General features: G+C 44.4%; 1 protein-coding gene across 1 annotated transcript in view; it reads left to right on the forward strand.

Annotated features, from left to right (window-relative positions):
• The window catches only part of SLIT3 (slit guidance ligand 3), a 588,267-nt gene that overhangs the window by 504,353 nt on the left and 70,967 nt on the right, over positions 1 to 12,947 (forward strand). Inside the window, exons 17-18 of the mRNA XM_070517106.1 lie at positions 11,713 to 11,856; positions 12,625 to 12,768. Coding sequence (XP_070373207.1) covers positions 11,713 to 11,856; positions 12,625 to 12,768 — 288 coding nt within the window. The remainder of the gene's footprint in view (positions 1 to 11,712; positions 11,857 to 12,624; positions 12,769 to 12,947) is intronic.

Consider the following 12,947-nt stretch of genomic DNA (forward strand, 5'->3'; position numbering starts at 1 on the left):
GCTCTTCCCAGTATTTGCCGTGCTGGAATGACGGTCAGGGGTGCCAAATATTCCTGCTTCTAAAGAGCAGCTGGAAAAATCCAGGTGTGAGGAAAGGGTAGCCCTGCATTTCTTCTAAGTTCAGCCCTGCCCCTCTCCTGTGTGCAACCCTGGCAATATCCATGGGCTTTCTGAGCCTTAGTTTCATCATTTGCATAAAAGAAGTAAATCCACCTTCCTTGTAAGTTATGATGAGGATCAGAAGTAAGTATGAAGAGATAGGATGAAAGCCATGGCCTCTGGCCATAGGACTGGAGCAAGAGGGTGCAGGAAGACAGAAGAGGACATCTGGGGGAGTGACCCAGGGTAGCTGGTTAGATATATATAATAGGAATTGCAAATTCAAATACTTTCAAGAACCTGAGTAGTAGCATAAACCTGGAAAGGGGCTCGGTGCAAGGTCATAACAGTAACAATAATAAAATAGCCACTAATACTTATTTTAAACACTTTGCTCTGTGCCAGATGGTACTGATATTAATTCATTTAACCCTCACCAAGAAAAACAAAAAAGCTTTGAGATTGCTTCATTTTACAAATGAGGAAGAAAAACACAGAAAGTGCAGTAACTTGTCCAAGGTCAAAAATCAAGCAGCAGAGCCAGGAGTGGTGACAGTGCAGGTTAGCTGGGGAGCGCTGGCACCATCTGAAGGCAGTCAACGCGTGCACACGTGTGCACGTAAATCCATAAATATAGTGCTAGCCAACCAAGCAAGTGACCCGCTGGGGGAAATCTGGTCCCAAAGGTCAGCTGGAGCCACTTGTTAAAATGACTTGATGGTAACTAGTTTTGTTAAGTAAAGGATTCTCGTGCACTGGGACCCATCACCACCCTGCATCCCCATGAAGGTGGTGGGTCAACTGGATTTCTGCCCATCAGAGTCCCTAAAGCTAGCTGTGCCTGTGGCCTGAGTCTGCTAAGCTTCTCAAGGAATGTGGAACTGGGGCCCAGAGGTTATGCTCTCAACTCTACCCTGACAGGGCAGGTGGGCAAAGGAGAGTGAACCCAGAGCTAGCGGTATGACTCTGCTGTGCCTTTCCAAACCATTCTGAACCTCTGTGCCCTTTCCTGTCAAGCTGGAATAATGAGCTAGCCATGAGCATCCTGTGTGCTAAGGGAGCTGTTACCCAAAAGGATTGTTACTGTGGTAACTCAAGGCAGCTTTTCAAATGACGTCACATCCAGAGCACGATCGTGGCCTCCCTCAGGTGGACATCCAGCTCAGTTCTCACACTGAAGGAGAATCTCAACTAGAGGCTGAAACCTGGCAGCCCACTAGCCAAAGTCAGGTGCGCATGAGTGGGTTTATTGGCAGTGGTTGTGTTTGTAATAAGAATTAGTTGCCCACTTTTAAAAATCAAGAGAGAAACAGAACAACAGAAAAAAATATATAGGTTTCTGGCATCTTTTGGAAAATCAGAAGATCTGTCAAAACTGGGCCCACTTTCCCAAATGGCTCCGGTTGAGTTGAGCTGAGGAATGGCTGCCTCTTGAAAGAAGCACAAGCTTTCCTGATCACGGCCGTCCACACTGAGCTTGCTTCTGGCATTATGTCACCTGCCTGGACCCTGGGGACATTTGAGCTTGTAACTCCAGCTTGAAATAGAATGTCCACCTCAGGGGAGGGAGAGGTCCATGAGGAAGTGGACAGGCCCCCCCTGACCTGGCAGTGTGCCAGAGTGCTGGCTCCATCACTACCCTCAGTTTCCAGAAAAATCTGTTTAACTCTGTCCCCACTGCATTTCCATCCGGGACTGAGCTTGAAAGTGGATCACAGATGCTTCTCAGGTGCCAGAGTTTATGGGCCATCCTACAAACCTGAAGCGATGCGGGCCTGGAAGCAGGCAAGGCTTGCCTCCGCAGACTCAGGCTTTCCAGAGGTAGCCAGACAAATCCCCAGCCTGCAGGGGCCTCGGGGCTTCTTGGGAAGAATGAGAACAGGGTCTGTAAGGTACACCCAGCAGCTTGCAGAGGCAGTGAGGCCGAGCGCTGGGCTGCCTTTGTCCTGCCACTGACCCCTCTGAACAGACCCTGAGCCAGGTGAGAGTTTCTGAGGCTGGGTCCCTTCAGGTTTAAGAACCCCCATCCTCACTGGAGTCAAAGCCATGATGAAGCAGTATTCCTTCAGGTGTGTCTGCAGAGACAAAAGTGGAGAGAAGCTGCCTAGGTGGTCCCAGTTTCACATTTGTGGGTTTCCTGGGATCCGGGGCATTTCAGGAAGACGCTGCTCTGAGAATAAGGTAGAGTTCTTAGAAAATCCTGATGCACTGGCTTTGTGTCTGGAGTGCTTCCCCCAGGCTGCTCTCTCTGTGCTCCAGCCCAGGCTGCCTGAAGTTCTGAGCAGTGCTTTGATGGATGGGGAGGGAGCAGCAGCCTGGTCTTCTGGAATATTCTGTCCCCCTTTTTTTACTCCCCTTATGTTTTCCATTCTTCCAGCCCAAGGAAATCCAATTCATAAACCTTACAGTAATGTGATGTTAATTTTGCTCATTTAAAGAAACAGATGTCAGGAAATGGGAACCCTCCCACTTCATGGCTGCCTTAACTCATCTTCACTGCCTTCCATGTACTTTAATTCCCCAAGAACCCTAACTCTCTGGAGCGAAATCCTTCTCCTCCAGCACTTGGATGAGTTGTAGCTGCTGGGAGAGACTTCATCTCTCCTCTCATGTCTAATTTGGGGGTAATTTGCCGTCTCCCCTGTGCATTACCTTCATTGTCGGGTTATCCTGGACCAGGACTACCAGGATTTATAAGAAAGCCAGGTGAGTCTAAGGAGAGCCAGGCAGGGAGCAGAAAGCCAGTTTGAGTGTCTCCCGACTCTGTGACATCTTGAGGGAGGGATTCTGAGGAGTATTTGCTCCTGTTTTCTTGGCAAGATGGAAGCGGGGAGGAGAGCAAGGCCACCACTGGGAGCACAGAGGGTGTGGGCGATGAGAGAGTGGGAGCCGAGGCCCCGTCTGTTTCCTCCGCACCTGCCCATAGGCGTGGGCATTGCCGCCTTGTGGGCCAAGTCCCTACCTGGGAAGAGGGCAGGCAGCCTGCGTTGAGTCTGTGGGTGTCCAGTTCCATCACTTGCTCCGAGCCATCCCTAGGGAGGCTTCTCCCCTTGGGTTGCTGTGGGACAGCTCAGAGCTCTGGGAGGAGGGCACTTGAGAGAAGTGAAAAGTACCAAGGACTATATGGTGCTATATCCCCCTCCCAATGCTCTGTGACCTGGAGCAGCCGCCTCCCCTCTCTGGGCCTCGGTATGGCCAGCAGTACAGTGGGCAGCTGGTCCATCTCTAGTGAGCCCTCCATTCTACAGCCTTGGCGCTCAGCAAGGTAGCGGGCTCGGTCTCCACCTGTGGATCTCCCCGTTTGCAGAACACTGTTCCCCGTGCAAGGCATTCAGGCTCTTTGCTCAGGAGACTGGATTCTTCCCTCAGCTTGTATAAACACCATCACTTTCTGCTCCAGCCAGCTAGCCTGGGATGCCTTTCAGGCCTGAACATTTGGGCAGTCCATCGAGACCCCCTGCCCCAAGCCTGCCAGGGAGAGCTGGGAACTCGCAGCACCCACAGCTCTGCAGGATCTGCCTGCTCTTCAGGTCTCTTGTGAGGCTGCCACGTGGTGATTAAGCATCAGGGAGAAGAGTCTGCTCTCAGAGCTCAAGGGCAGAATCGGAAATGACTGCTTGATAGCATGGAGCCCACTTTAGGAAAACACAATATCCCGAACACTGAATTCTGCAAAGCAGTAATAGAACGGAGTGAGTATCCACATCACCAAAGGAACATTCACTTAGGAAAGAGGCGGTTCACTGAAGGACTTATGCGCCCGAAAGCCTGGCCCCAAATCCAGTTGTATCAGCTGTGTGATGTGAACAAGTTACTTAACATCTCTGAACCTCAGTCACCTCATCCATAAAATGAGACAATGATAAAAATAATGCCCATCTGAGAGGCATTGTGTTGAGGATTTGATGTGATTCTCTTGGCCAAACCCTTCACATGTTGCTCAAAAAGTAGTAACTAGAAACCGTCCATTTATTTTTTTAATTTTTTTCCAGTTTATTGAGAAATAATTGGCATACATCACTGTATAAGTTTAAGATGTACAGCATGATGGTTTCATGTGCGTATATCGTGAGATGATTACCACAGTAAGTTCAGCTAACATCTATCTTCTCCTAGAAATACAATAAGAAGAAAGAAGATAAAAGGGAAAAAAATTTTTCTCCTTGTGATAAGAATTCTTAGGATTTACTCTCTTAACAACTCTCCTGTATATCATACACTAGGGCTAGCTGTGGTCATCATGTTGTACATTACATGCCTAGTCCTTATTTATCTTATAACTAGAATTTTGTGCCTTTGACCCCCTTCCTCCAATTCTCCTTCCCCCTACTTCCTGCTCTGGTAAGAACAAATCTGCTCTCTTTTTCTATGAGTTTGTCTTTGTTTTAGATTCCACATATAAGTGAGATACAGTATTTGTGGCTCTCTCTCTGCCTTATTTCACTTATCATAACGCCTTCAGGGTCCATCCATGTTGTCACAAATTACAGAATTTCCTTGTTTTCTATGGCTGAATAATATTCCATTGTATATATATATACCACAACTTCTTTATCTATTGATCCATTGATGGACACTTAGGTTGTTTCCATGTCTTGGCTGTTATAAATAATGCTGCTATGAACATTGAGATACAGATATCTTTTTGAGTTAGTATTTTCATTACCTTTGGATATATTCCCAGAAGTGGAATTGCTGGATCATTTGGTAGTTCTATTTAATTTTTTGAGGATCCTCCATACTGTGTTCCATGGTAGCTGTACCAATTTACAATCCCACCAACAGTGCATATGGCTTGCCTTTTCTCCACATCCTCACCAGCATTTATCTCTTGTCTTTTTGATAGCAATATTCTAACAAGTGTGAGGTGATATCTCATTGTGGTTTTTATTTGCATTTCCCTAATGACTAATGATGTTGAGCATCTTTTCATGTACCTGTTAGTCTTTCATATATTGTCTTTGAAAAAATGTCTATTCAGGTCCTTTGCCCATTTTTTAATTGGGTGGTTGGTTTTTTTGCTATTGAGTTGTATGAGTTCTTTACATGTTTTGTATATTAACCCCTTATCAGATAATATGACTTGCAAATATTTTTTCCCACTCTGTAGGTTGTCTTTTCACTTTGTTGATGGTTTTTCTGTGCAGAAGCTTTTTAGTTTATTTCTGATTTTGTTGCTTATTCTTTGTGTCATTTCCAAAAAATCATTAACCAAGACCCATGTCAAGGAGCTTTGTTCCTATGTTTTCTTTTAGGAATTTCATGGTTTCGGGTCTTACATTTAAGTCTTTAATCCATTTCAAGTTAATTTTTGTGAGTAGTGTAAGACATGGGCCAGTTTCATTCTTTTACCTGTGAATATCCAGTTATCCCAGCAATGCTTATTGAAGAGACTGTCTTTACTCCATTAGGTATTCCTGGCTTGTCAAATATTAGTTGTATATGCTTGGGTTTATTTCTAGGCTCTCAATTCTGTTCCATTGGTCTATTTGTCTGTTTTTATGGCAATATCATACTGTTTTGATGACTATAGCTTTATAGTACAGCTTGAAATCAGCAAGTGTGATGCCTCCTGGTTTGTTCTTTCTCAGGATTGCTTTGGCTATTCAGGGTCTTTTCTAGTTTCTTATAAAGTTTAGGCATGTTTTTTCTACTTCTATAAAAAATGCCATTGGAATCTTGTTAGGAATCACATTGAATCGAAAGATGGCTTTCAGTAGCATTGAAGTTTTAACAATATTAATTCTTGCAATCCATCAACAAAGGATATCTTTCCATTTATTTGTGTCTTCTTCAATTTCTGTCATGAGTGTCTTGTAGTTTTCAGCATGGAGATCGTTAACCTCCTTAGTTATATTTATTCCAAGGTGTTTTATTGTTTTTGATACTATTGTAAGTGGGATCGATTTCTTTATTTCATTTCTAGAAATTTTGTTGTTAGTGTGTAGAAATGCTACTGACTTTTGTATGTTAATTTTGGATCCTGCAGCTTTACTGAATTCATTGGTTAGATCTAATAGTTTTTGGTTGAATCTTTAGGATTTTCTGTATATAAAATCATGTCATCTGCAAACAGAGACAATTTTCCTTCTTCTTTTCCAATTCTGATATCTTTTATTTCTTTTTCTTGCCTGATTGCTCTGGCTAAGACTTCCAGTACTGTGTTAATAGCAGTGGTGGGAGTGGGCCCCCTCATCTTGTTCCTGATCCTACAGGAAAAGCTTTCAACCTTTCACCATTGAGTATGATGTTAGCTGTGGGCTTGTCATATATGGCCTTTATTATGTTGAGATATGTTCCTTCTAGGCCTAATTTTTTAAGAATTTTTTAAATTCTTGAGTGGATGTTGAATTTTGCCAAATGTTTTTTCTGCATCTATTGAGATGCTCATTTGATTCTTTTCTTTCATTCTTTTAATGTGATGTATCACATTGATGCACGTTGAACCATCCTTGAATCTCAGAGATAAACCCCACCTGATCATGGTGAGTGATCCTTTTAATGTGCTGCTGAATTCGGTTTGCTCGTATTTTATTAAGAATTTTTACATCTGTATTCATCAGGGACGTTGGCCTGTAGTTTTCTTTTGTAGTAGTGTCCTTTTCTGGTTTTGGTATCAGGATAATGCTGGCATTGTAACGTGAGTTTGGGAGTGTTCCCTCCTCTTTGAATTTTTGGAAGCGTTTAAGAATGATTGGTGCTAATTCTTCTTTAAATGTTTGGTAATTTATCAGTGAAGCTATCTGGTCCTGGGCTTTTCTTCACTGGGAAATTTTTGATTACTGATTCAATCTCCTTACTAGTAATTGGTCTGTTCAGATTTCTATTTCTTCCTGATTCTGTCTTGATAGGTTGTATATTGCCAAGAACTTTTCCATTTCTTCTAAGTTGTCCAGTTTGTTGGCATCTAGTTATTCATAGGGCCTGTTATGATCCTTTGAATTTCTGTAATGTCTTCTTATTCATTTAAAATTTTGTTGATTTGGATCCTTTTTCTTTTTTCCTCAGTTAGTCGAGCTAAGGGTTTATCAATTTTGTTTATCTTTTCAAAGAACCAACTCTTAGTTTGATTAATCTTTTCTCTTGTTTTTCTGTTCTCTATTTCATTCATTTCTGCTCTAATCTTTATTATTTCTTTCCTTCTGCTAACTTTGGGCTCAGTTTGTTCTTTTTTTTTCCTAGTTCTAGTTAAGTTCTAGTTCTAGTTAAGGCCTAGAGTTAGGTTGTTTATTTGGGATCTTTCTTGCTTCTTAATGTGGACATTTATTGCTGTGAACTTCCCTCTTAGAACTACTTTTGCTACATCCCATACGTGTTGGTATGTTGTGTTTCCATTTTCGTTTGTCTCAAGAAAACTTATTTCCCCTTAAATTTCTTCTTTGATCCATTGGTTGTTTGGGAGAGTGTCATTTAATTTCCATGTGTTTGTGAATTTTCCAGTTTTCTTCTTCTTATTGTTTTTAGTTTCATGCCATTATGGTCAGAGAACATACTTGGTATGATTTCTTCTTGAATTTTCTAAGACTTGTTTTGTAGCCTAACATATGGTCTATGCTAGAAAATGTTTGATGTGTGCTTGCGAAGAATGTATGTCCTTCTGTTGTTGGATGGAATGTTCTGTATATGTCTGTTAGGTCCGTGTGGTCTATAGTGTTGTTCAAATCCACATTTTCTTATTGATTCTCTGTCTGGATGATCTATTCATTGTGGAGAATGGAGTATTAAAGTCCCAAACTATTAATCTATTACTGTTTATTTCTCCTTTTTAACTCTGTTAGTTTTTGCTTTGTATAGTTAAGTGCTGTGATGTTGGGTGCACAAATATTTATAATTGTTATATCTTCTTGATGGATCAACCCCTTTATCATTATATAATGACCTTCATCGTCCCTTTTTACCATTTTTAGTTTCAAGTCTATTTTGCCTGATGTAAGTATAGCTACCCCTGCTTTTTTTGGTCACCATTTGCTTGAAATATCTTTTTCCTTCTCTTCACTCTCAATCTGTGTGTGCCTTTAGGCTAAGTGAGTCTCTTGTAGGGAGCATATTGTTGGGTCTTGTTTTTTCATCCTTTCAGCCATTCTATCTTTTGATTGGCGAATTTAATCTGTTTTCATTTAAAGTAATTATTGATAGGTAAGGATTTACTATTGCCATTTTGTTAATTATTTTCTGGTTGTTTTGTAGATCCATTTTTTCTTGTTTCTTGCTGTCTTTTTTTGTGTTTTGATCTCTTTTGGTGTGACTATGCTTTGCCTTCTTTATCATGTTCTTTTGTGTAATTACTACAAGATTTTCCCTTGTGGTTATCATGAGGCTTACATTAAAATATCTTAAACTTATAAGGCCCTATTTTAAACTGATAACAACTTAACTTCAATGGAATTCATATACTTTACACTTTAGTTTTCCCTCGAATTTTAGCTTATTGCTATTATAATTTACATGGATTTTTAATATTATGTAACTAGTAACAGATTATTGTATTTATAGTTATTTTTGCTATGTTCTTTTTTAACTTTTAAACTAGAGTTATAAGTGAGTTATATACCACTATTACCAATTGCAGAATCTAACTACAACTATATATTTACCATTATCAGTGAGATTTATGCTACATTTTTGTTTTTTTTTATGATGTTATTTAGCTTTTACTTCCACTCAAAGAACTCCTTTAGCATTTCTTGTAAAGCAGATCTTGTGGTAACAAACTTCCTCAGCTTTTGTTTGTTCAGGAAAGTCTTTATCCCTCCTTTGTTTCTGAAGGACAGCTTTGCCAGGTATAGAATTCTTGGTTGCAAGTTATTTTCTTTCAATGTTTTGAATATGCCATCCCATTCTCTCCTGGCTTGAAAAGTTTCTGTAGAGAAATTTGCCAATAGTCCTTGGATGTAACGCTTCTCTTTTCTCTTGCTGCTCTTAAAATTCTTTCTTTGTCTCTGACCTTTGACAATTTAATGATAATGTGCTTTAGTGTAGCCCTATTTGGATTCAACCTATAAGAGGTCCTTCAGGCCTCATGGATCTGGTTGTCCATTTCTCTCCCCAGGTTCAGGAAGTTTTCAGCCATTATTGCTTTAAAAATATTTCCTGTCTCTTTCTCTTTCTTTTCTCCTTCTAGAATTCCCATAATGCAAATGCTGTTTCTTTTCATTGTGTTCTATAATTCCTGTAGGCTTTCTTCACTCTTTTTCATTCTTCTTTCTTTTTTTTTCTTTCTGAATTCTTTGACAGTTAATATATCTCCATTTCTTTAGGGTCAGTTATTGGAGCTCTATTAGTTTCCTTTGGTGTTGTCCTGTTTACCTGATTTTTGTGACCCTTGATTCCTTACATTGGTATCTGCACATTTGAGTGAGTGGTCTGCTCTTCCAGACTTGACGGGTTTGCTTTGACAGAGACAGTTCCTCACCAGTCTGCTCAGTTTGGGTTTCTGGATGTGTCTGCTGGTAAGGTCTTTGGACATTTAATGGGGCAATAGCAGGTGCGCCTGTTATTATGATCTATTTTGGGGGGAGGCAACCATTTGAGCTCTGAGGATGTGGATGGGAGGGTGTGCCCCTGGCTGAGAGCAGTTGGATAGGACTGCTGGCCCGGTTCCCTGCCTATGTGAGGCTGCAGGATGGGCTCCGCGGTTGCCTACAGTCTCTGGTCAAGCTTACTAGATGGTCAGATCTGGGTACTGTATTCAGTAGTAGAAGGGGTTATGAGTTAGCCTCCCTGCCTTGGCAGTGTAGTGCAGCAGGCCAGGACCCAGTGCCTGTACAGCGCGTTGTTTGGGGGCTCAAATCAGGCCTGAGTGTGCACTGAATTCCCTAGTCAGGTGAGACCATTGGTTTTGCTCTGCAGATGGGGAAAGCTACAGGCTGTGCTCTCTGTTCAACTGCCACTGTACGTAGGACTGTTGAACGGGCTCTGGAGCTTCCTGTGTGCTCTGCTTAGGTTCCCTGGTCAGATAGGCTGAAGGCTGTATTCAGTGATGAGCGGCTAAGGATTAGATTCTGTGCCTGGGTGCAGCAGGAGAAGCAGCTCTAGAGCCGGTAAAGTTTTTTGTTGTCTTAACTCGAGCCTATCTACACCCCATTTCCCTGGCCGAGCAGGACCACTGGCTTTGCTCTGCAAACTTTCAGCTTGGCGTGCCCTTCTCTCAGCTCAAGTGCCACTGGGCCACACAGCTTCCAGGAGTTGTCACCAAGCCTTCTGGTCAGATGGAAACGGAAGACTCTCTCCGCAGCAGGTGGGGCTATGTCTCAGCCCTCTTGGCCGCTCCAGGCTACTCTCAGTTTCCCAAATAGGCTATCTGGTCGGAAGGGGCCAGGAGCTACCCTCAGCCTTGGCTGTGAATTAATCCCTGGCCTGTGGGTAGCACGGGAAGCCTCCATACTGGGTACTGGCTTTGCTCTGGGGGCAGTCAGCTCTGCCTGTCTGCTTCTCAGCTCAAGCCCCACGTGGCACATGGCTTCCAGGAATTGTCACCAGCCCTTCTGGTCAGATGGGGCTGGAAGGTACTCTCCAAAGTGGGCAGGGCCGTGACTTAGCTCCCTGCCTGGTTGTGGGAAAACCAGGCTCTAGGGCTGGCAAAACTCCTTGTGTGAGGATCCAAGTGAGGCAGCTATGCACCCCGCGAGTTCCCTGGTCAGAGTGCATCCTCAGCAGGGTTCTGCAGATGAGCAGAGCCGCTGGTTGGGACTACTCCTTGGGCACTGCAGGTGTGAACTCTGTCTGCCAAGATCGTGTGCTGGTTGTTGCAAGACCCTCCCCCTTCTCCCTCACAGTCCAGTTCCCAGTGGTTGAGCCCCGTAGATTCCCCAGCAGTCCCCACGGTACCAGATCCGAGTAGGGGCTTCCACAAAGTGACCCACAATGCTGGAGGGGGTTGGTTGCCCCCTGGGTTCTCTCTTCCCGCTGGAGGCACTGGAGGCTCTGGGGAGACCTCTCTTCATGGTGCTGTGCTGGCCTGGGGGAGGGCCGTGCCCTCGAGGCGCAGCTGCTTCTCTTACCCTCTAATGTGTCTGTCTTGGTCTCTGAGTGTGCGGGCTACTTCAGCCTCACCCCTCTGTTCTAGGAGTGTCTCAGTGGTGCCTTGTTCTTGAATAGATGTTAGCTGTTCTTCTTGTGAGGGAAAGCAAAGTCAGGAATGACCTGTGTCACCGTCTTGATGATGTCACTCTGAAAGTGTCCATTTATATCAGGGATCTCAACTGATGAAAGAGCTAGAAGTTCTACAAGTGCCCCACCCCCTGGGGGCAGAGATATTTTATATTTTTCTCCTGCCCTCCTCTTGAGCATTACTGCTCAGGGAGAGTATCTGTTGAAGAGAGAAAATAAGTTTGAGATCACTGTTTTAAATCTCCCAGTCCCCAGGGCATTGAAAAGATGGTTACACTGAAAAGGCTTCAAACTCCAGTCTGTTCCACAAAGGTAGCCCCATTGATGTGAGACTGGGGTCCCTGCTCCCCTGGCCGCAGACACTGAAGACCACACATCAAGGAGCCTGAGACTGAGCTCCCACCATCCGGTCCTCAGTCCAGGGAGCACCTGAGAGTCCCCACCTGGCTGCAGGGCAAGTGATTCCCACCCTGCGTCCTGACCCACTCTGTCCCCTCCTTCTAGAAACCTGAGTAACAACAAGATTAAGGAGGTGAGGGAAGGTGCCTTTGATGGAGCAGCCAGCGTGCAGGAGCTGATGCTGACAGGCAACCAGCTGGAGACAATGCACGGACGCATGTTCCGTGGCCTCAGCGGCCTCAAGACCTTGTGAGTGCCCATGGCCTGGGCCGAGGCCAGGAGGGAGATGGGGTGGGGGGACAGGGGCATCAGAGAGGGACTGTGAAGGCTGGCGGGCGGGGGACTGGGCCCAGGCTCGTCCTGGCCTAATGAATCCATTCCTTCTTGAGCCAGAGAGGCATCAGACATTTGCCAGCCCTTAATGGGAATGAACTTAGCATGCTAAACACCCACAGCACACACACACACACACAGACACTCACCCTAATATACACACATATATAGATTCATACCAGAAACATGCTGATAGAAGCACACAGACATCCCCGCTTCTACCCACAAACACAGACATAGACATGCGTACATAAAAATGACATATACACACATACAACATGCACATAAACACAGACACAATCACATACATACAAGCACACACACGCATACACACAAGTTGATGTCCATGTCATGTCTTGATTCTCCCTTCTCCTCCCAGAATTATACATGCATACCCTAACCACCACACAACATGCATGTGGACACATATACATGCATGACACCAGCTTCTACTATAAATAAAGCATGCACAGATGAGAATGTACATACACAGTTACAGTAGCCCCACTGGGGATCCAGGCCCTGCTGTCACAGGACAAACCTGAGCAACATGACTGGTCAGGGCTTGAAGTTGGCAAAAGCATCCCACCTATGCACACACACACACGCGCACACACTCTGTGGCACTTTGTGGGAGGGAAAAGATATGCCTGTGCTCTCTCACCCCCACACCTCTTCCTGAAGGATGCTGAGGAGTAACCTGATCAGCTGTGTGAGCAATGACACCTTTGCTGGCCTGAGTTCAGTGAGGCTGCTGTCCCTCTATGACAATCGGATCACCACCATCACCCCCGGAGCCTTCACCACGCTTGTCTCCCTGTCCACCATGTAAGTCCCCCTGGATCCACTGCACCCTCACTCTGGGCTTCTCCCCTGCAGACCTCTCCCCTCCCAGGGCCCTGCTATCTTTGTCCAAGGTCATCTACCCATCTGTCTGCCTGATAAACATTTGTTGGGCTCCCTGCATGAGTCAGGCACCATCTAGGTGCTGAGGATACACAGACGTG

Source organism: Equus asinus, chromosome 9 (assembly GCF_041296235.1).
Source record: "Equus asinus isolate D_3611 breed Donkey chromosome 9, EquAss-T2T_v2, whole genome shotgun sequence".
Classification (NCBI taxonomy): Eukaryota; Metazoa; Chordata; class Mammalia; order Perissodactyla; family Equidae; genus Equus; species Equus asinus.